General features: G+C 43.6%; 1 protein-coding gene across 1 annotated transcript in view; it reads left to right on the top strand.

The window, feature by feature from the left end:
• The window catches only part of LOC142251172 (sodium- and chloride-dependent neutral and basic amino acid transporter B(0+)-like), an 80,606-nt gene that overhangs the window by 53,755 nt on the left and 3,226 nt on the right, over positions 1-23,625 (top strand). Inside the window, exons 9-13 of the mRNA XM_075323713.1 lie at positions 311-436; positions 9,229-9,347; positions 17,367-17,466; positions 17,795-17,904; positions 20,476-20,643. Of these exons, the coding sequence (XP_075179828.1) occupies positions 311-436; positions 9,229-9,347; positions 17,367-17,466; positions 17,795-17,904; positions 20,476-20,643 (623 nt within the window). The remainder of the gene's footprint in view (positions 1-310; positions 437-9,228; positions 9,348-17,366; positions 17,467-17,794; positions 17,905-20,475; positions 20,644-23,625) is intronic.

The following is a 23,625-nucleotide window of genomic DNA, read 5'->3' as shown; positions in this document are numbered from 1 at the left end:
AATAGAGGCTGAATTTACTACACAAGGTATTTGAGAAAAGCCTTCTTAATGAGCTTTTCATCGATGGGGCCACTAATGCTGAGTACTGGACCACCTCTTTAAACATAAACATTAGATTCTTCCTATGTATCTAAAAGAATAGCTTCAATTCCCTAATATTCATATTTATATCCAGAAATATCTCTTGGTTATTTTTGTAGGTATTTTATGACAGCCTGTAGCCGGCTGATATTCTGTGTTGAGGCCTGTAACTATCATGCATTATTTGTGGATTATGATACTATAAATGCATCTCATTGCCTTTTTCTAGGATTTGCACTTGCATTTATCGCCTACCCGGAAGCTTTGTCCCAGTTACCTGTCGCTCCTCTCTGGTCCATTCTGTTCTTCTTTATGCTGCTAACCTTAGGGCTCGATTCCCAGTTTGCCTCAGTAGGTGAGCACTGTTGTAATGTGTTTTTATCACATTTTATATCCACAGGATACAATATATACATATTATAGTATTATAGTAATAGTAGATATAATAAAAGTTTATTCCCAACTTTAAAAGTTATTACCTATTCATAAAATGGGTCTTGTTCATTAGTTCATAGATATGACATGCTCCCCTTCTCCAGAAATGAAAGGCGGCTTCAGTTAGACAAGTACGGAGCTCAACTTTTGTCATGCGGTCCCATCGAGAATGAATGGAGTGGCCACCGATGGTACATTGCTGGCCACTGATGGTGCATTACTGATCACTGATGGTGCATTGCTGGTCACTGATGGTGCATTGCTGGCCACCGATGGTGCATTACTGATCACTGATGGTGCATTGCTGGCCACCGATGGTGCATTACTAGTCACCGATGGTGCATTGCTGGTCACCGATGGTGCATTGCTGATCACTGATGGTGCATTGCTGGCCACCTAGGGTGTTTTTCTGATCACCGATGGTGTATTGCTAGTCACTGATGGTGCATTGCTGATCACTGATGGTGTATTGCTGGTCACTGATGGTGTATTGCTGGCCACCGAGGGTGTTTTTCTGATCACCGATGGTGTATTGCTAGTCACTGATGGTGCATTGCTGATCACTGATGGTGTATTGCTGGTCACTGATGGTGTATTGCTGGCCACCGAGGGTGTTTTGCTGGTCACCGATGGTGTATTGCTGGTCACTGATTGTGTATTACTGGTCATCGATGGTGTATTGCTAGTCACCAATGGTGCATTGCTGGTCACCGATGCTGCATTGCTGGTCACCGATCACCATTCATTGGACTGATCCACAATTGATCATTTATTCTTTGAGTATGTGGTAACTTTAAATGTTGAGAATAAGTCATTACTACTGGAAACCTGAAAGTCACGCAGGACGTCATGCACACCTATGTGTTTTTTAATGGATCTCTAGGCACTCTATGTGCCCGATTCATCGATTGGCTTGAAAATGCCAAAAGTTGCAAATTTTTCTGACTCTACAAAGCTTCTATGCTAGATTTCTGGCCTAAAACCTTTGATGAGCGGAGCCATATGTGCCGCCATATTGTACCCCTGTAAACACCATATTACAGAGATTTTCTGTTGGAGCTATAGTTTAGAATATCTATACAATATGACATACAACTGAACATAAAAAATGGCTGTAAAATACCATGTTAAGATACAGTATGAGCCTAAAGGTGAAACTAAAACATCTGGGCCCCAATGCAAAATCTGAAACTACTTCACCCCCACCAGGTGCCATTCTTCCTATTGTCTCTTGTAGTAGGGCAGTACCTGGATGTGATTGCTACCACTGCACCCCCTACAGCCATGCTCCTGTTTGTAACCATAGATTTTTGTGGGTGCCATATTATATTTTTGTACAAGTTGCATTTTCCAGAACCATCGGATCAGATGTTATGTCCACAATCTGATAAACCCCCCGGGTTCTGAAATAATTTTATATATAAATTCTTGCTGACATATTTTGAACCTCAAATACACCCCTTTTGTTTTAAAGCGGTTATCCGTCCTAGATTTCACAAAACAAGCATGGTGTACTTACTTTGAAAATTTATATTAGAATCACTGTTTAATCTTTTTTGAAAGTTAAACTCAATCTCTGCCTGAATGACAGTGTCCCTCCTCTCTGCTGATGCTGAATCTCTGTGTACATACTGTAGAGTGATTGACAGCTCCTCAGCGTCCCTCCTCCCTGCTGATGCTAAATCTCTGAATACCTACAGTGATTGACAGCTCCTCAGTGTCCTTCCTTCCTGCTGATACTAAATCTCTGAATACCTAGAGTGATTGACAGCTCCTCAGTGTCCCTCCTCCCTGCTGATACTAAATCTCTGCATACCTAGAGTGATTGACAGCTCCTCAGTGTCCCTCCTCCCTGCTGATACTAAATCTCTGAATACCTACAGTGATTGACAGCACCTCAGTGTCCTTCCTCCTTACTGATGCTGAATCTCAGTGTACATAGATTGATTGACAGCTCCTCAGTGTCCTTCCTCCTTACTGATGCTGAATCTCTGCATACATAGAGTGATTGACAGCTCCTCAGTGTCCCTCCTCCCTGCGGATACTAAATCTCTGCATACCTAGAGTGATTGACAGCTCCTCAGTGTCCCTCCTCCCTGCTGATACTAAATCTCTGCATACCTAGAGTGATTGACAGGTCCTCAGTGTCCCTCCTCCCTGCTGATACTAAATCTCTGCATACCTAGAGTTATTGACAGCTCCTCAGTGTCCTTCCTTCCTGCTGATGCTGAATCTCTGTGTACATAGAGTGACTGACAGCTCCTCAGTGTCCCTCCTCTCTGCTGATACTAAATCTCTAAATACCTAGAGTGATTGACAGCTCCTCAGTGTCCTTCCTCCCTGCTGATGCTGAATCTCTGTCTACATAGAGTGACTGACAGCTCCTCAGTGTCCCTCCTCCCTGCTGATACTAAATCTCTGAATACCTAGAGTGATTGACAGCTCCTCAGTGTCCCTCCTCCCTGCTGATACTAAATCTCTGAATACCTACAGTGATTGACAGCACCTCAGTGTCCTTCCTCCTTACTGATGCTGAATCTCTGCATACATAAAGTGATTGACAGCTCCTCAGTGCCCCTCCTCCCTGCTGATGCTGAATCTCTGTGTACATAGAGTGACTGACAGCTCCTCAGTGTCCCTCCTCCCTGCTGATACTAAATCTCTGAATACCTAGAGTGATTGACAGGTCCTCAGTGTCCCTCCTCCCTGCTGATACTAAATCTCTGAATACCTAGAGTGATTGACAGCTCCTCAGTGTCCTTCCTTCCTGCTGATACTAAATCTCTGAATACCTACAGTGATTGACAGCACCTCAGTGTCCTTCCTCCTTACTGATGCTGAATCTCAGTGTACATAGATTGATTGACAGCTCCTCAGTGTCCTTCCTCCTTACTGATGCTGAATCTCTGCATACATAGAGTGATTGACAGCTCCTCAGTGTCCCTCCTCCCTGCTGATACTAAATCTCTGAATACCTACAGTGATTGACAGCACCTCAGTGTCCTTCCTCCTTACTGATGCTGAATCTCAGTGTACATAGATTGATTGACAGCTCCTCAGTGTCCTTCCTCCTTACTGATGCTGAATCTCTGCATACATAGAGTGATTGACAGCTCCTCAGTGTCCCTCCTCCCTGCGGATACTAAATCTCTGCATACCTAGAGTGATTGACAGCTCCTCAGTGTCCCTCCTCCCTGCTGATACTAAATCTCTGCATACCTAGAGTGATTGACAGGTCCTCAGTGTCCCTCCTCCCTGCTGATACTAAATCTCTGCATACCTAGAGTTATTGACAGCTCCTTAGTGTCCTTCCTTCCTGCTGATGCTGAATCTCTGTGTACATAGAGTGACTGACAGCTCCTCAGTGTCCCTCCTCTCTGCTGATACTAAATCTCTAAATACCTAGAGTGATTGACAGCTCCTCAGTGTCCTTCCTCCCTGCTGATGCTGAATCTCTGTCTACATAGAGTGACTGACAGCTCCTCAGTGTCCCTCCTCCCTGCTGATACTAAATCTCTGAATACCTAGAGTGATTGACAGCTCCTCAGTGTCCCTCCTCCCTGCTGATACTAAATCTCTGAATACCTACAGTGATTGACAGCTCCTCAGTGTCCCTCCTCCCTGCTGATACTAAATCTCTGAATACCTACAGTGATTGACAGCACCTCAGTGTCCTTCCTCCTTACTGATGCTGAATCTCTGCATACATAAAGTGATTGACAGCTCCTCAGTGCCCCTCCTCCCTGCTGATGCTGAATCTCTGTGTACATAGAGTGACTGACAGCTCCTCAGTGTCCCTCCTCCCTGCTGATACTAAATCTCTGAATACCTAGAGTGATTGACAGGTCCTCAGTGTCCCTCCTCCCTGCTGATACTAAATCTCTGAATACCTAGAGTGATTGACAGCTCCTCAGTTTCTCTCCTCCCTGCTGATGCTAAATCTCTGAATACCTACAGTGATTGACAGCTCCTCAGTGTCCTTCCTTCCTGCTGATACTAAATCTCTGAATACCTACAGTGATTGACAGCACCTCAGTGTCCTTCCTCCTTACTGATGCTGAATCTCAGTGTACATAGATTGATTGACAGCTCCTCAGTGTCCTTCCTCCTTACTGATGCTGAATCTCTGCATACATAGAGTGATTGACAGCTCCTCAGTGTCCCTCCTCCCTGCGGATACTAAATCTCTGCATACCTAGAGTGATTGACAGGTCCTCAGTGTCCCTCCTCCCTGCTGATACTAAATCTCTGCATACCTAGAGTTATTGACAGCTCCTCAGTGTCCTTCCTCCCTGCTGATGCTGAATCTCTGTGTACATAAAGTGACTGACAGCTCCTCAGTGTCCCTCCTCTCTGCTGATACTAAATCTCTAAATACCTAGAGTGATTGACAGCTCCTCAGTGTCCTTCCTCCCTGCTGATGCTGAATCTCTGTCAACATAAAGTGACTGACAGCTCCTCAGTGTCCCTCCTCCCTGCTGATACTAAATCTCTGAATACCTACAGTGATTCACAGCTCCTCAGTCTCCCTCCTCCTTACTGACGCTGCATCTCTGTGTACACAGATTGATTGACAGCTCCTCAGTGTCCTTCCTCCTTACTGATGCTGAATCTCAGTGTACATAGATTGATTGACAGCTCCTCAGTGTCCTTCCTCTTTACTGATGCTGAATCTCTGCATACATAGAGTGATTGACAGCTCCTCAGTGTCCCTCCTCCCTGCGGATACTAAATCTCTGCATACCTAGAGTGATTGACAGCTCCTCAGTGTCCCTCCTCCCTGCTGATACTAAATCTCTGAATACCTACAGTGATTGACAGCTCCTCAGAGTCCTTCCTTCCTGCTGATACTAAATCTCTGAATACCTACAGTGATTGACAGCACCTCAGTGTCCTTCCTCCTTACTGATGCTGAATCTCAGTGTACATAGATTGATTGACAGCTCCTCAGTGTCCTTCCTCTTTACTGATGCTGAATCTCTGCATACATAGAGTGATTGACAGGTCCTCAGTGTCCCTCCTCTCTGCTGATACTAAATCTCTAAATACCTAGAGTGATTCACAGCTCCTCAGTCTCCCTCCTCCTTACTGACGCTGCATCTCTGTGTACATAGATTGATTGACAGCTCCTCAGTGTCCTTCCTCCCTGCTGATACTAAATCTCTGAATACCTACAGTGATTGACAGCTCCTCAGTGTCCTTCCTTCCTACTGATACTAAATCTTTGAATACCTAGAGTGATTGACAGCTCCTCAGTGTCCTTCCTTCCTGCTGATACTAAATCTCCGAATACCTATAGTGATTGACACTTCCTCAGTGTCCCTCCTCCCTGCTGCTCCCGAGATCTCACACTGCTCAGTACAAGCTGCAGCTGTCAGTCTGGCTGGGTGGGCAGAGACTGAATACACTTGGACTCATGAGCTGCTTCATAGTTGAATTCACACAATACTCATTTTAGGATAATTTGGCCATCCTGAGATGCTTTTTTTAGAGCCCAGCAGCCTCAATGGGTTTATGCAGCATTTCTTGTGAATCTGGCGACAGATCTCCTGTAAGAGTAATAGAAGAATAATGAGATGTATTTTATGTCCCTCCTTTGTGACTCAAATACTAACTTGTAATCCTGTGGGAAACAGACATCGAGGATAATTAGGGGCATGGCACAACACGTATTTTCTGCTGTCTCCTATGAATTATTGCCTTTAACAGGTGAAGCTACACATCGTGTAATCTGTGCCAACACTGTGTGTGTATGGATGGGGCTATAGTGAGAAAGGCTGGGACAATGGTCTGACACAGCAATTTTTTGGGAAACACAATATAGAAAATGATAAAATATAGAAAATCTAAAAGATTAATAGAAAAACTAATCAATTAGATATATTAGACGCTGTATCTAACAGTATTACAGCTTCTATAGGAGGATTAAAAGGAATCTGTCACCAGGTTTTTGCCACCTAATCTGAGAGCAGCATAATATGGGGGCAGAAATCCTGATTCCAGCGATGTGTCACTTACTGGGCTGCTTTGTATAGTTTTGATTAAATCACTGTTTAATCAGCAGGAGATTATCATTACAGGACAACTTGGTGTGCTGCGGGTAGTCCAGCATATACAAGTGCTCTTTATAACCCCGCTCATACCACTGATGTATATGGACAGAAAGCTGCCAATGAGTGAAGTGGGCGGGGTTATAGAGCTCCACATTAAAAAAAAAACGACTAGATCTGCGGCAGAGAAAACATTGATTTTATTAAAATGACAGCAAACAGCTCAGTAAGTGACACATCGCTGGATTCAGGGTCTTTGTCTCTTCATTATGCTGCTCTCAAATTAGGGAGCAAAAACCTGATGACAAATTCCCTTTAATTCCACAGCACTTTATAGTCACTATCACTGTCCCCATTGTGGCTCACGTAAATTCCTTATATGTATGAGGAAACCAGAGTACCGGGAGGAAACCCACACAAACAAACACAGGGAGAACATACAAACTCCTGGCAAATATTCTTGGGGGAATTACCATAGTATTACTTATTTATATATATATAAGTGTTATCTTTATTTTTTTGAGCAGTATATATATATATATGGTAACCCAGATGCCACAGTAGTTTCTTGCTTTTCTTATTTATTTATTTTTTTTGGCAGGATATTTGTATTTTATACATTGTTCAATATGAAAATGACTTTCTTTATTACCTAAAAGCCATATTTGCTATATTTAATATTGTTATTATTATTATTATTATTATTATTATTATTATTATTATTATTATTATTGTTAATAATAATATTAATAATAATAATAATAACTTTATTGTTTTTTTCCGCATGAATCAGGGTCTCTGTCTCTTCATTTTGCTGCTCTCAGATTATTATAATCTAATGATAAAGACATTAAAAAAATCCAGAGTTTCTAAAGTACTAAACCTTTCTTTAAATATTTACCTATTCTAAATTGAACTCCCATAATGTGGGTTACAGACTTCTCATTGTTTTCTGACGGCGACTTTCCTCCCATGCTCATAGTCACCCTCTGCTGGGTAATATTTTATATTATCACTAGAACATCAATGCTAAAAAAAATTATTCAGGCTAACTACGTTTGCAAATTGTATTTTGTTAATCGGTAAACAAAATAAATATCAGTGTTACACAAAATATAAAATAGCACTAAGTTTAAAAAAATAAATAAATAAAAATATATATATACTGTATATATTGCGGACCAAAAGTTTGGACACACCTTCTCATCTCTAGAGCAACTATTAAGAGGAGACTTTGTGCAGCAGCCTTCATGGTAAAATAGCTGCTATGAAACCACTGCTAAGGACAGGCAACAAGCAGAACAGACTTGTTTGGGCTAAAGAACACAAGGAATGGACATTAGACTCTACATGGCTGATTCCCACCACCACCGTGAAGCATGGAGGAGGAGGTGTGATGGTGTGGGGGGGCTTTGCTGGTGACACTGTTGGGGATTTATTCAAAATTGAAGGCATACAGAACCAGCATGGCTACCACAGCATCTTGCAGCGACATGCTATTCCTTCTGGTTTGCGTTTAGTTGGACCATCATTTATTTTTCAACAGGACATTGACCCCAATCACACCTCCAGGCTGTGTAAGGGCTATTTGACTAAGAAGGAGAGTGATGGGATGCTACACCAGATGACCTGGCCTCCACAGTCACCAGACCTGAACCCAATTGAGATGGTTTGGGGTGAGCTGTACAAGAGTGAAGGCAAAAGGGACAACAAGTACTAAGCATCTCTGGGAACTCCTTCAAGACTGTTGGAAAACCATTTCCAGTGACTACCTCTTGAAGGTCATTAAGAGAATGCCAAGAGTGTGCAAAGCAGTAATCAAAGCAAAAGGTGGCTACTGTGAAGAACCTAGAATATAAGACAGATTTTCAGTTGTTAAGTATTAAAATCACAACTTACTCAGCTTCAGACGCACCCTAAAGACGCATCTTTTTAGGGCGGCCTATCACACTTTCTAGCCAAACTAATTTCACCTAATCCCTCTACAACTTCTCAGAACATAACCCCACGTCAAACTCCATGGCACCCAAATGCATCTCAAGGCTCTGGCCAACTGGTCCAGGCAGCCATTATCTATCCCCCATGAGATGGCTGGATTGTCATTGTAAATAAGCACTTGTACCTTGCCCCTCCCCCCATCTCATTGTAGATTGTAAGCTCTCACGAGCAGGGTTTCCATTTTTCCCTTTAAATATTGTATCTTCTATAATTGTTACTTGTTTGTATATGTTTATGTATATGATATGTATATGTATATGAGCCTCCTGAATTGTAAAGCGCTGCGGAATATGTTGGCGCTATAGAAATAAAGATTATTATTATTATTATTATTTCATTCCACTTGGGTTAATTCATAGTTTTGATGCCTTCAATGTGAATCTACAATTTTCAGGGTCCTGAAAATAAAGAAAACTCATTGAATGAGAAGGTGTGTCCAAACTTTTAGTCTGTACTGTATATACGGTATATATATTCAGATGTTGACTCGTAAACTAAGCTAAATGTGGGAATATATATCTCATTGAGCTGGATTATTATTATTATTATTATTATTTGTTTATTTATTTTATCTAACTGGAGGTTGCTGTTTATAGAAAATAGAAGCATCAAATGTAAAAGAAATATTCAGAAAATTAAATATATAATGTATTTCAATTGACAGAAACAATTACCACCACCATACATGATGCATACCCCAAAGTGATGAAGAAAATGAGGGGTTTAATAACCGTTGGAGCCTGCATTATGTTTTTTTTGCTTGGGATTGTGTGCGTCACTGAGGTAAGGTGGCTTTTGTGACTTGAAATCTTGTCTCTTGCCTTAAAGGGTTATTCCCATCTCCAAGATCATATCCCAATATATAGTAGGTGTAATAATAATAATATTAGGAAATACCTCCAATTAGAAATGTGGTACAGTTCTCCTGATATAGCCATGTATCTTACCTCATGTGCAGGGCATGCAGGACTTTTGGGATCCATGGTTACGACCACTAGTACCTAACTATTACTATATGCGTGGTCGTAACCATGGATACCTAAGGTCCTGCAATGCCCTGCACATGAGGTAAGTGACATAGTGAATCAGAAGAACAATACTACATTTCTAATTGGAGGTATTTGCTAATATATTATTATTATTATTATTATCATTATCATTATTATTATTATTATTACACCTATTACATATTGTGATAGGATGTTGGAGATGGGAATAAGGCTAGGTTCACACTTCTGTTAAATTGTATCAGTCACAATCCGCTGCTCTGGTAAACAACGGAATCCGTTTGGCGGATTCCGTTGTTCCCATAGACTTGTATGAGCGGCGGATTGTGACTGATGATGCTGCGTTGCATCCTCCGCCCGACTGATTAGTCATGGAACGACTAACCGTGGGGCGGAAGGAACGCAGCTTGTAACGTTTTTTGGGTTTTTTTAGGATTTCGCTGCACATGCTCTCTCTGGCTCCCTGCACACGTAACCAGGATACACATCGGGTTACTAAGCAATGCGCTTTGCCTAGTTACCCGATATTTACCCTGGTTACGTGTGCAAGGAGCCAGCGCTAAGCGGTGTACGCTGGTGACCAAGGTAAATATCGGGTAACCAAGCAAAGTGCTTTGCTTAGTTTTTACCCGATATTTACCCTGGCTATGTGTGCAGGGAGCCAACACTTCCCCGCTCAGCTCCGCGCCCTCCTGCACTCCGCATGTTTACACACACACACACACATACTTGTCCCCAGCCATGCAGACAGCAGCACTGACGTCCTCAGCGCCACGGCCCCGCTTGGCTCCGCCCCTTCGCACTCCGCCCCCCGCACACAACGGAGTCCGACAATGAATTCTGTTCTTTGTCATCCGTTGTACAAAGCATGTGACTGACGCAAAACAACGGAATTGTGAACCTAGCGTAACTCATATATTTTTAACCAATTGTAAATATTACTATTTTCCAGATTCTGGTGTTTTTCTCTTGTTCCTGCTCCTTTCCATTCCTAAGATATGGCATCCTCATCCCTGTATATAAACCTAGTCTTGTTACCAAGTGAGTATGGTCCATCAACCTTCTCTACGGGAGTCTTCTTGATGGCCACACCCACTTGGCTAAAATGCTAAACTTATAAACATAAAAGATGGGGCCACATCTCAGGAATGCAAGTTCAACAAAATGACACCAGATTCAGGAGAAAAATGGCATTTGCACTAAGTTAATAAAATACATATTTATGACAAATGACTGGTCCTCTTTGCAGGGTACTGTCTAGTTTAGAAAACCAACTGTCAGATAATGTATTAGAGGATTCTGGGTGTGTGCAGGTGATTAGAATAGCCACAAAGAGCTTCTCCTTCTCTGGATGGCCCAGCATGTGTCGGCAATGGATATGGATTAAAGCTTTTTGTCTTCTTAGTATGAAACGATGAACTTTTGCAGCTATGCTCCCCCAATAACAGATTATTATTGCGGTTCCCAAGTGACATGTACAAAAACTCTTTTAGGCCTCTGACACACATCCGTGCCGCCGGTACGTGTTTGGTACGTTTTTTCACGTACCGGCGGCACGGAGACACGTAGACCAATGCTACCCTATGGTACCAGGCACACACACGTAAAAACACACGGAACATGTGTCCGTGTCGTTTGTACGTGTGCGTTTTCCAACACGCTCAACATGTCCGTTTTTCTCCGGGATCACGCAGGCACTGACCCGCTAAAGTCAATGGGTCCGTGCCTGCACGGACGGCACACGTAGCATGTCCGTGTGCTACACGTACTGTCAGTGTGCGTTTTTAAGGGAGCGATGTCGGTCAATCTATTTTTTATTTGGTTATTAGTCAATATACCTTTTATTCTGTGGTTGTCAGTTAATATCCCTTTGTCGGTCCGTCTGTATCTCCCCCTGTCCATTACTTACTGATCCCCGATCACCAGCGCGGCGAAGAACAGCTGTGCAAAAGATACGACGGCTTTAATTATTTTGAAAATGCCGGCCGTTCATTTTTCAATCTACTATTCCCTGCTTCCCCCACCCACAGGCGCCTATGATTGGTTGCAGTCAGACACGCCCCCACGCTGAGTGACAGCTGTCTCACTGCAACCAATCACAGCATACAGTGGGTGTGTCTATATTGTGCAGTTAAAAAAATAAATAATTTAAAAAAAACGGTGTGCGGTCCCCCCCATTTTTGATACCAGCCATGGTAAAGTCACACGGCTGAAGGCTGGTATTCTCAGGATGGGGAGCCCCACGTTATGAGGAGCCCACCACCCTAACAATATCAGCCAGCAGCCGCCCAGAAAGGCCGCAACCATTAGATGCGATATTTCCGGGACTCTACCTGGCTCTTCCCGAATTGCCCTGGTGCGGTGGCAATTGGGGTAATAAGGAGTTAACGGCAGCAGCCCATAGCTGCCACTAAGTCTTAGGTTCATCATGGCAGCCGTCTCCCCAAGATAACTTCCATGTTTAACCTGTTACTAAAATTAAATAAACACACATTCAAAAAATCCTTTATTTAGAATAATTAAAACAAACAAATACCCTCGTTCACCAATTTAATAAAACCAAAAAACCCATCCAGGTCCGCCGTAATCCATGGATGTCCCACGACGCTCTCAGCTCTGCTACATGAAGGTGACCGCTCTCTATCACCTCCAAGCAGCAACTGAAGAGAGCCACGCGATCACCGATGACGTCAGTCTGGTAACTCGCAGCCACCGCTGGATCCTCCACCTGTGACAGCGAGTCGCCCGAGTGACTGAAGTGAGCCGCACGATCACCGATGAAGTCAAGGTGAGTTGTGGTGTCAGGTGGGTGACTCCAGCTAGCCGCGGGTAACCTGAGTGACGGCAGTACTAATGTCGCCGCTACCTTCAGTTACTCAGGGGATTAGCGCTCACCGGTGATTTCATCATGGATGTCCACTAATCAGGACGCCACACACAGACAGAGCCGTGGTATGACAATGAAGTCAGGTGAGGTTCACCAGAGTTCATTCTCTTCGCTCGTCTCCTCTGTCTGTGTCGGCTGTCAGCGGGTATGTAGCAACGACATTTTACAACACACACAGATCAAGACATACGGACACCACACGGACATGACACGTACGCATACACGGACATTCCACACTCACACACGGCAAGCATACGCCATTACACGGATGTCACACGTACCGGAGAAACGCCCATAAAAAACGGAACACGGACACGAAAAACGGAACGTGAGATACATAAGTTTTTTTATGCGGAAGTGTGTTTCAGACCTTAAAGAGTTTGTGTTCCAATAAAAGATTGTAGAGCTCCCTCTGGTGGTGACTGCTGGGTTATGCATCAATGAAATAAACTGCCAGATGTTAGAATTAATAAACAGTAAAAAGATGACCGGATTCATGGGTAGGATCGGTGCTATAAACAATGAAATTGCACAGACAAAGAGCTGCAATGTAAGAAATCACTAATGACACTGCCACGGTCCAGGCTTTTTATAGCAAGAGAGAGAGAAAGGGAGAAAAAGAGAGAGAAAGAGAGAGAAAGAGAGCAAGAAAGAGAGAGAGAGAGAAAGAGAGAGAGAGAGAGAGAAAGAGAGAGAGAGAAAGAGAGAGAGAGAAAGAGAGAGAGAGAAAGAGAGAGAGAAAGGAGAGAGAGAAAGGAGAGAGAGAGAGAGAAAGAGAGAGAGAAAGGAGAGAGAGAGAGAGAAAGAGAGAGAAAGAGAGAGAAAGAGAGAGAAAGAGAGAGACAAAGAGAGAAGAGAGAGGAAGAGAGAGAAGAGAGAGAGAGAAGAGAGAGAGAAAGAGAGAAGAGAGAGAGAAAGAGAGAGAAGAGAGAGAGGAGAGAGAAAGAGAGCGAAAGAGAGAGAGAGAAAGAGAGGAGAAAGAGAGAGAACGAGAGAGGAAGAGGGAGAGGAGAGAGAGAAGAGAGGAGAGAGAGGGAGAGAGAAAAGGAGAGAGAAGCGAGAGAGACGAGAGAGAGAAAGAGAGAGGAAGAGAGAGAGGAGAGAGAGAGAAAGAGAGAGGAAGAGAGAGAGGAGGGAGAAGAGAGAGAGAGAAAGAGAGAGAGGAGAGAGAGGAGAGAGAAGAGAGAGAGAAAGAGAGAGAGGAGAGAGAAGAGAGAGAGAGAGAAAGAGAGAGAGAGAGAGAATCCATAATATAGGAGCAGCTCTCCTAGGTCAGATGGTGAGAAACCAGATTTTAATTAGCCCTTATTAATCACATAGGCTTATTAAAGGGAATCTGTCACTGGGTGTTTGCCAGACAAACTGAGCACAGCATAACGTAGGGGCAGAGATCCTGATTCCAGCGATGTGTCACTTACTGGGCTGCTTAGTGTAGTTTTGATAAAATCACTGATTAATCAGCAGTAGATTATCATTACAGGACTACTTGGCGTGCTGCAGGTAGTCCAGCACATTCATGAGCTCTGTATAACTGCTAGATCTACAGCACAGAAAACATTGATTTTATCAAAATGACAGAAAACAGCTCAGTAAATGACACATCGCAGGAATCAGGGTCTTTGTCTCTACATTATGCTGCTCTCAGATTAGGGAGCAAAAACCTTGTGACAGATTCCCTTTAAAATCTGCCTAATCACCATCTGACCTTGGAGAGCTGCCCTCATTTTTTTAATTCTGGATCTGTGTAAAAGACATTTTTGTGATACACATGGGGGCTGTGCACCTATTTATGGATGAGGTACTGTTCTTTTTATATATATATATATATATATATATATATATATATATATAAACACAACACTTTTGCTTTTGCTCCCATTTGTCATGCACTTAACTCAAAGATCTAAAGCCCGCTACACACGCTTCAATATATCTCACAATCCGTCGTTGGGGTCAAGTTGTAAGTGACGCACATCCGGCATCGTTTGTGAGGTATCTGCGTGTGACAGCTACGTGCGATCAGGATTGAACGCAAAACCGTTGATCGCAAACACATCGTATCATTCTCTAGAATTGTGCGTTTTGTTGCACGAACCTAGTCAATTGTAACGTGTGACATCCCTCATACGATTTTGTTGTCTGATGCTATGTGCGCAGGTGTGCGCTCTGCACCGCAGCTTAAAAAAGGTCTGCTTCAGAGCGCAGCTAAAAAGCAGCGTTCTGAAGCGCCTCACAATGTCTGTCATGCACTAATCTTTTTCAGTCCGTCACTATCTCTGTCCCTCACTCTCAGTCCATGTCAGTCTATCCCCCTCTCTCATATACTCACCGATCCCCGATCCCCGGCGCTGCACGGCATTCACACTGCTCCGGCGGCTTTTACTGTTTTGAAAAAGCCGGCCGCCCATTAAACAATCTCGTATTCCCTGCTTTCCCCGCCCACCGGCGCCTATGATTGGTTACAGTGAGACACGCCCCCACTCTGAGTGACAGGTGTCACACTGCACCCAATCACAGCAGCCGGTGGGCGTGTCTATACTGTGTAGTGAAATAAATAATTAAATAATTAAAAAAAACGGCGTGCGGTTCCCCCCATTTTTAAAACCAGCCAGATAAAGCCATACGGCTGAAGGCTGGTATTCTCAGGATGGGGAGCTCCACGTTATGGGGAGCCCCCCACCCTAACAATATCAGCCAACAGCCGCCCAGAATTGCCGCATACATTAGATGCGACAGTTCTGGGACTGTACCCGGCTCTTCCCGATTTACCCTGGTGCGTTGGCAAATCGGGGTAATAAAGAGTTATTGGCAGCCCATAGCTGCCAATAAGTCCTAGATTAATCATGTCAGGCGTCTATGAGACACCCTCCATGATTAATCTGTAAGTTACAGTAAATAAACACACACCCGAAAAAATCCTTTATTAGAAATAAAAACACACACATATACCCTGGTTCACCACTTTAATCAGCCCCAAAAAGCCCTCCTTGTCCGGCGTAATCCAGGATGATCCAGCGTCGCATCCAGCGCAGCTGCATGGAGGTGACCGGAGCCGCAGCAGACACAGCCGCTCCGGTCACCTCCATGCAGCAAATGAAGACAGCCGTGCGATCAGCTGATCTGTCACTGAGGTTACCCGCGGCCACCGCTGCATCCACCGCTGGATCCAGTAACAGCGGGTAACCTCAGTGACAGCAGCTGATCGCACGGCTGTGTTCATTACCTGCGTGGAGGTGACCGGAGCGGCGGTGTGTGCTGCAGCTCCGGTCACCTCCATGCAGCAGCGCTGGATGCGACGCTGGATCATCCTGGATTACGCCGGACAAGGAGGCCTTTTTGGGGCTGATTAAAGTGGTGAACCAGGGTATATGTGTGTGTTTTTATTTCTAATAAAGGATTTTTTCGGGTGTGTGTTTATTTACTGTAATTTACAGATTAATCATGGAGGGTGTCTCATAGACGCCTGACATGATTAATCTAGGACTTATTGGCAGCTATGGGCTGCCAATAACTCCTTATTACCCCGATTTGCCAACGCACCAGGGTAAATCGGGAAGAGCCGGGTACAGTCCCAGAACTGTCGCATCTAATGTATGCGGCAATTCTGGGCGGCTGTTGGCTGATATTGTTAGGGTGGGGGGCTCCCCATAACGTGGAGCTCCCCATCCTGAGAATACCAGCCTTCAGCCGTATGGCTTTATCTGGCTGGTTTTAAAAATGGGGGGAACCGCACGCCGTTTTTTTTAATTATTTAATTATTTATTTCACTACACAGTATAGACACGCCCACCGGCTGCTGTGATTGGGTGCAGTGTGACACCTGTCACTCAGTGTGGGGGCGTGTCTCACTGTAACCAATCATAGGCGCTGGTGGGCGGGGAAAGCAGGGAATACGAAATTGTTTAATGGGCGGCTGGCTTTTTCAAAACAGTAAAAGCCGCCGGAGCAGTGTGAATGCCGTGCAACGCGGCGCCGGGGATCGGTGAGTATATGAGAGAGGGCTGCTAACTTCAGTTACTCAGGGGATTAGTGGTCACCGGTGAGTCTTCACTGGTGACCGCTAATCAGGACGCGACACAGACAGAGCCGCAGCATCACAATGAAGTCGGGTGAAGTTCACCCGAGTTCATTCTGACAGTGCGGCACTGTCTGTGTCTGCTGTCATCTGCCATTCAGCTCTGCTACATGGCTGTCTGTGTCTGCTGTTAGCGGCCATGTAGCAGAGCTGAATGGCAGATGACATAGTAAAAACGCATCCCTACACATTACACACGCTTGGCAAGTCAATAAATAAAAAAAAAAAAAGGTGCCCAATGCATACGTCACAGAACACATGATCTAAAGGATCGCACACAAAATTGACCAATTTAACATAGACTACTAACGCTCGTGTGACAGCAAATGAACGACCAACGTGAAATCTGATAGATCCCGTATGCAACCTGGGCGTGTCACATCGCAAATGCGATTGTACAACTAATTGCAACGTGTAAAGTGGGCTTTAGACTTTCTATGCATACACAGCACATTTTTCTCTCAAATATTGTTCACAGTTAATCTACATCTGTGTTAGTAATCACTTCTCCTTTGCTGAGATAATCCAACCTCCTCACAGGTGTGGCATAGCAAGATGCTGTTTAGACAGCATGATTATTGCACAGGTGCGCCTTTGTGAACAATATTTGAGAGAAAATGGCCGTTTGTAAATAGAGAAAGTCAGATCTTTGAGTCCAACTCATGAAAAATGGGAGCAAAAACAAAAAAGTGTTGTTTATATTTTTGTTCAGTGTGTATATATATATACACACACACACACACACACCCACACACAAACATTTACAGTATACAGTATATATTCACTTTATTGTTTTTAAACCTGTTATTTACAGCAGTGTTTCTTTTTTGCAGGCAGGGATCTACTGGGTAGATCTAATTGATTACTTCTGTGCTGGATGGGGAATACTTATTGCTGCCATTCTAGAATTGGTTGGGATTTGCTGGATTTATGGTAAATACAAAAAAAACAACCAAAATGATTTTATATTCTGCAAACTGTAAAAAGGGATGCAATGATGCAATTGACATGAAATATTGACTTGTGCACTTCATTGCATGCACACCTGTTTTTATCTAGCCTGTGAATATCAGGCATGGAGCAGCACAGAGTATTTTAGGAATATTTGGAATTTGTGTAATGAGTTTATAGTCCATTATAGAGACACCAGAGATCACCATATCTGTTCGGATAATAGACTTGTTATGATTGCCATAGTCTGTTATGTGGGGAATAGGATACAGCATCATGGAAGCTTTTTCTGTTTTTTCCTAATGTACAGGTGGTAACCGTTTTATTGAAGATATTGAAATGATGATTGGAACGAAGAGCTGGCTGTTCTGGCTCTGGTGGAGGATATGCTGGTTTTTTATCACTCCTCTTCTGTTGACTGTAAGTCCAAATATTACAAAAGTATATGGATGGATGGATGGATGGGTGGGTGAGTGGATGGATGGATGGATGGATGGAAGGATGGATGGATGGGTGGGTGAATGGATGGATGGAAGGATAGATGGATGTGGATGGATGGATGGCAGAATAGATGTATGTATGGATGGATGGACAGAAGGATGTATGGATGGCAGAATAGATGGGTGGATGGATGACAGAATAGATGGATGGATGGATGGATGGATGGATGGATGGATGGATGGATGGATGGATGGATGGATGGATGGCAGAATAGATGTATGTATGGATGGAAGGATGGATGGATGGATGGATGGGTGAATGGATGGATGGAAGGATAGATGGATGTGGATGGATGGATGGCAGAATAGATGTATGTATGGATGGAAGGATGGATGGATGGATGGATGGATGGGTGAATGGATGGATGGAAGGATAGATGGATGTGGATGGATGGATGGCAGAATAGATGTATGTATGGATGGATGGATAGGAGGATGTATGGATGGCAGAATAGATGGGTGGATGGATGGCAGAATAGATGGATGGATGGATGGATGGATGGATGGGTATTGGATGGATGGATGGCTGTATGGATGGCAGAATGGATGGATGGATGGATGGGTGTTGGATAGATGGATAGATGGCAGAATAGATGGATGGATGATTGGATGGATGGATGGATGAATGGATGGATGGATGGCAGAATGGATGGATGAATGGATGGATGGATGGATGGATGGGTGTTGGATGGATGGCAGAATAGATGGATGGATGCATTGATGGATGGATGGATGGATGGATGGCAGAATAGATGGAAGGATGGCTGGAAGGCAGAATAGATGGATGGATGTATGGATGGAAGAATAGATGGATGGATAAATGGATGGATGGATGGACGGCAGAATAGATGAATGGATGTATGGATGGAAGAATAGATGGATGGATAAATGGATGGATGGATGGCAGAATAGATGGATGGATGGATGGGTGAATGGATGGATGGAAGGATAGATGGATGTGGATGGATGGATGGCAGAATAGATGTATGTATGGATGGATGGATAGAAGGATGTATGGATTGCAGATGGGTGGATGGATGGCAGAATAGATGGATGGATGGATGGATGGGTATTGGATGGATGGATGGATGTATGGATGGCAGAATAGATGGATGGATGGGTGGATGGATGGATGGATGGGTGTTGGATAGATGGATAGATAGTATAATAGATGGATGGATGATTGGATGGATGGATGGATGGATGGCAGAATGGATGGATGAATGGATGGATGGATGGGTGTTGGATGCATGGATGGATGGCAGAATAGATGGATGGATGCATTGATGGATGAATGGATGGATGGATGGGTGTTGGATGGATGGATGGATGGCAGAATAGATAGATGGATGCATTGATGGATGGATGGATGGATGGCAGAATAGATGGAAGGATGGCTGGAAGGCAGAATAGATGGATGTATGGGTGGAAGAATAGATGGGTGGATGGATGGATGGATGGCAGAATAGATGGATGGATGGATAGATGGATGGAAGAATAGATGGATGGATAAATGGATTGATGGCAGAATAGATGGATGGATGGATGGATGGATGGGTGAATGGATGGATGGAAGGATAGATGGATGTGGATGGATGGATGGCAGAATAGATGTATGTATGGATGGATGGATAGAAGGATGTATAGATGGCAGAATAGATGGGTGGATGGATGGCAGAATAGATGGATGGATGGATGGGTATTGGATGGATGGATGGATGGATGGCAGAATAGATGGATGGATGGGTGGATGGATGGATGGGTGTTGGATAGATGGATAGATGGCAGAATAGATGGATGGATGATTGGATGGATGGATGGATGGATGGCAGAACGGATGGATGAATGAATGGATGGATGGATGGGTGTTGGATGGATGGATGGCAGAATAGATGGATGGATGCATTGATGGATGGATGGATGGATGGATGGCAGAATAGATGGAAGGATGTATGGATGGAAGAATAGATGGGTGGATGGATGGATGGATGGATGGCAGAATAGATGGATGGAAGGATGTATGGATGGAAGAATAGATGGATGGATAAATGGATGGATGGATGGCAGAATAGATGGATGGATGGATGGCAGAACAGATGGATGGATGGATGGATGGATGGATGGATCGTACAGCTATTTAGCCACATAAATAATTAAAGGGAAAAAATGAGTTGGTCGGATTGTATCAGACCTGCATGGGTGTTTTGGGGGTTAATAAATTGAAGAAAGAGGGTTTTTAAAAAAAAAGAAAGAAAGAAAGGATTCTTCTTTGTGTTTTGTGTTTATTTCTTTTTACTTACACGATTAGTAATTGTGGGTCTCATAGACCCCTGCCCATTACTATCCTCGGGCTTGATGACAGCTGTGATTTTTTTGACAAATCACAGCTACCATTAACCCCTTATTTTACCTCAATTGCTACCGCTTTAGGGCAATCGGGATAGTAGACATTTATATCTGTATATTTACTTTTTTTCTATCCTATTTACAGGCCATTCTGATTTGGTCCTTGGTCACATTCACTTCTCCAAAGCATGGCGATGTTGAATACCCAACCTGGGGAGTTGCCCTTGGGTGGTGTATGATCATTTTCTGTATTATTTGGATACCCATACTGGCTGTAATAAAACTATGCAAAGGTGAAGGATCATTATGGCAGGTAAGTTGTTATATACACTTAATGAAAAAGCACAGTTTATCTATAAAAGTAGAATATATGCACTACATCTACAGTCATGGCCAAAAGTTTTGAGAATGACACCAAAATTATATTTTCACATGAGCTGTTGCCCTCTGGTTTTTAATTGTGTTTGTCTGATGTTTACATCACATACAGAAATATAATTGCAATCATATTATGAGACCAAAAGGTTCTATTGACAGTTAGAATGAGTTAATGCAGCAAGTCAATATTTGCAGTGTTGACCCTTCTTCTTCAGGACCTCTGCGATTCTCCCTGGCATGCTCTCAAGCAACTTCTGGAGCAAATCCTGACTGATAGCTGTCCATTCTTGCATAAGCAATGCTTGCATTTTGCCAGAATTTGTTGGTTTTTGTTTGTCCACCCGTCTCTTGATGATTGCCCACAAGTTCTCAATGGGATTAAGATCTGGGGAGTTTCCAGGCCATGGACCCAAAATCTCTATGTTTTGTTCCATGAGCCATTTAATGATCACCTTTGCTTTATGGCAAGGTGCTCCCTTATGCTGGAAAAGGCATTGTTGGGCACCAAACTGCTCTTGGACAGTTGGGAGAAGTTGTTCTTGGAGGACATTCTGGTACCATTCTTTATTCATGGCTGTGTTTTTAGGCCAGACTGTGAGTGGTGCGATTCCCTTGGCTGAGAAGCAACCTTACCCCACACATGAATGGTTTCAGGATGCTTAACAGTTGGCATGTGACAAGACTGGTGGTAGCGCTCACCTCTTCTTCTCCTAATAAGCTGTTTTCCAGATGTCCCAAACAATCGAAAAGGGGATTCATCTGAGAAAATGACTTTACCCCAGTCCTCAGCAGTCCACTCCCTGTACCTTTTGCAGAATATCAGTCGGTCCCTGATGTTTTTTCTGGAGAGAAGTGGCTTCTTTGCTGCCCTCCTTGAAAACAGGACTTGCTCAAAGAGTCTCCGCCTCACAGTGCATGCAGAAGCACTCACACCAGCCTGCTGCCATTGCTGAGCTAGCTCGGCACTGCTGGTAGTCCGATCCCGCAGCTGAAACAGTTTTAAGATACGGTCCTGGCATTTGCTGGTCCTTCTTGGGTGCCCTGGAGCCTTTTTGGCAATAATGGAAGCTCTCTCCTTGAAGTTCTTGATGATGCGATAGATTGTTGACTGAGGTGCAATCTTTGTAGCTGCAATACTTTTTCCTGTTAGGCCATTTTTGTGCAGAGCAATGATGGCTGCACGTGTTTCTTTAGAGATAACCATGGTAAACTGAAGAGAAACAATGATACCAAGCACCAGCCTCCTTTTAAAGTGACCAGTGGTGTAATTCTTACTTAATCATGACTGATTGATCGCCAGCCCTGTCCTCATCAACACCCACACCTGTGTTAATGGAACAATCACTACAACAATGTTAGCTGCTCCTTTTAAGGCAGGAATGCAATGATGTTGAAATGTGTTTTGGGGGTTAAAGTTCATTTACTTAGCCAATATTGACTTTGCAAGTAATTGCTGTTAAGCTGATCACTCTTTATGACATTCTGGAGTATATGCAAATTGCCATTAGAAAAACTGAAGCAGTAGACTTTGTAAAAATTAATATTTGTAGCATTCTCAAAACTTTTGGCCATGACTATATATATATATATATATATATATATATATATATATATATATATATATATATATATATATATACACAGAAAGTCAGAAAGTCAAACTTAAATGGAACCTGTCAGTCAGTTCATGCTGCCTAAACCACGGGCACCATAAGTCAGAGCCCAGCTACACCATTGCAGCCTGGTGTGTTTATCTCTGAAATGCTCCGGCGTCTTAGAGAAAACAAATTGAAAAGTTTCTTTCCCATTTTCAAAACATATTCAAAGGGTTTTTTTTTACTTTTTCTCCATATTTCGATTACTAAGCTGTGAGTAATGATATCCTGTCACTAAATAGATTTACCCGCAAAATGGTTGCAGCGCTGCAATCCCTGTCTCGGCTTTTATATAGGCTGATACCTTTTTCTGCACTATGTAAGGCCTCTTTCACACGTCTGTGAAAATCACGCATGTTTTCCACGGATGTGTCAGAGGTGCGTTTTGCCCTCCGTGAGCCGTGTTTATGGCACACATGTGTTCTCCGTGTGTTATCCGTGCTAACACACGGAGAACGGGAACTTTCTGCTTACCCGTCCCTGGCGTTGCTGTCCGTGGTGTTGATCTACGGTCTCCGGTCCTGCCGACTTCCCCCTGCTGCTGCTTCCGGTGAAGTGAAGTGAATATGCAATGAGCATAATGAGCGGCGGTCAGAAGCAAGTGACAGCAGGGGTAGAGGCAGCAGGGCTGGAGAAGGTGAGTAAAGATTTGTTATTTTTTTCTCAGACACGTGTGTTTTCTCCGGTGCATGTCACACGGAACACCTCCGTGTGGTCCGTATGCGGGACGTGTGACACCCACCGGAGAAAAACGGACATGTCTACATGTGGAACACACGGACACACGTATGCTCCACATGTACACACGTTCCATGGCAGAACACGCACGTGAGCGCAGACCCATTGATTTTAATGGGTCTACGTGTGCCCGTGTCTCCGGTATGCGAGGAAACGGACCAAACACGTGCCAGAGACACGGACATGTGAAAGAAGCCTAAAACAGTGGTGCATTTTTGGTGATTCATGCAAATTAAATGGTAAATTGTTCAAATTAGCTGAGAACTGCAAATTTCATGAAAATCAACTCAATGTAGATTCACATCATCTTTCATCCTAGACATTTAAAGCACCACTCCAGTATTTTTTTTTTTTTAATTCCACCACCGGATTGTTGCTTTAAATGTAAGTCCTTTGCACCTACTCTTATACTCATCCTCTGGTGTCTTCATCTGTTATCAGCATTGCTCTTGTCGGTCTCTAGTTTGTGACCTACCAGTAGCTCCAGTGTTTCATGGAGCACACCGGAAGTCACATCTCAATAC

Source organism: Anomaloglossus baeobatrachus, chromosome 9 (genome assembly GCF_048569485.1).
Source record: "Anomaloglossus baeobatrachus isolate aAnoBae1 chromosome 9, aAnoBae1.hap1, whole genome shotgun sequence".
In the NCBI taxonomy this organism is placed as follows: domain Eukaryota; kingdom Metazoa; phylum Chordata; class Amphibia; order Anura; family Aromobatidae; genus Anomaloglossus; species Anomaloglossus baeobatrachus.
Note: the sequence above shows the minus strand (reverse complement) of the source record. Positions and strands in the feature narration are given on the sequence as shown.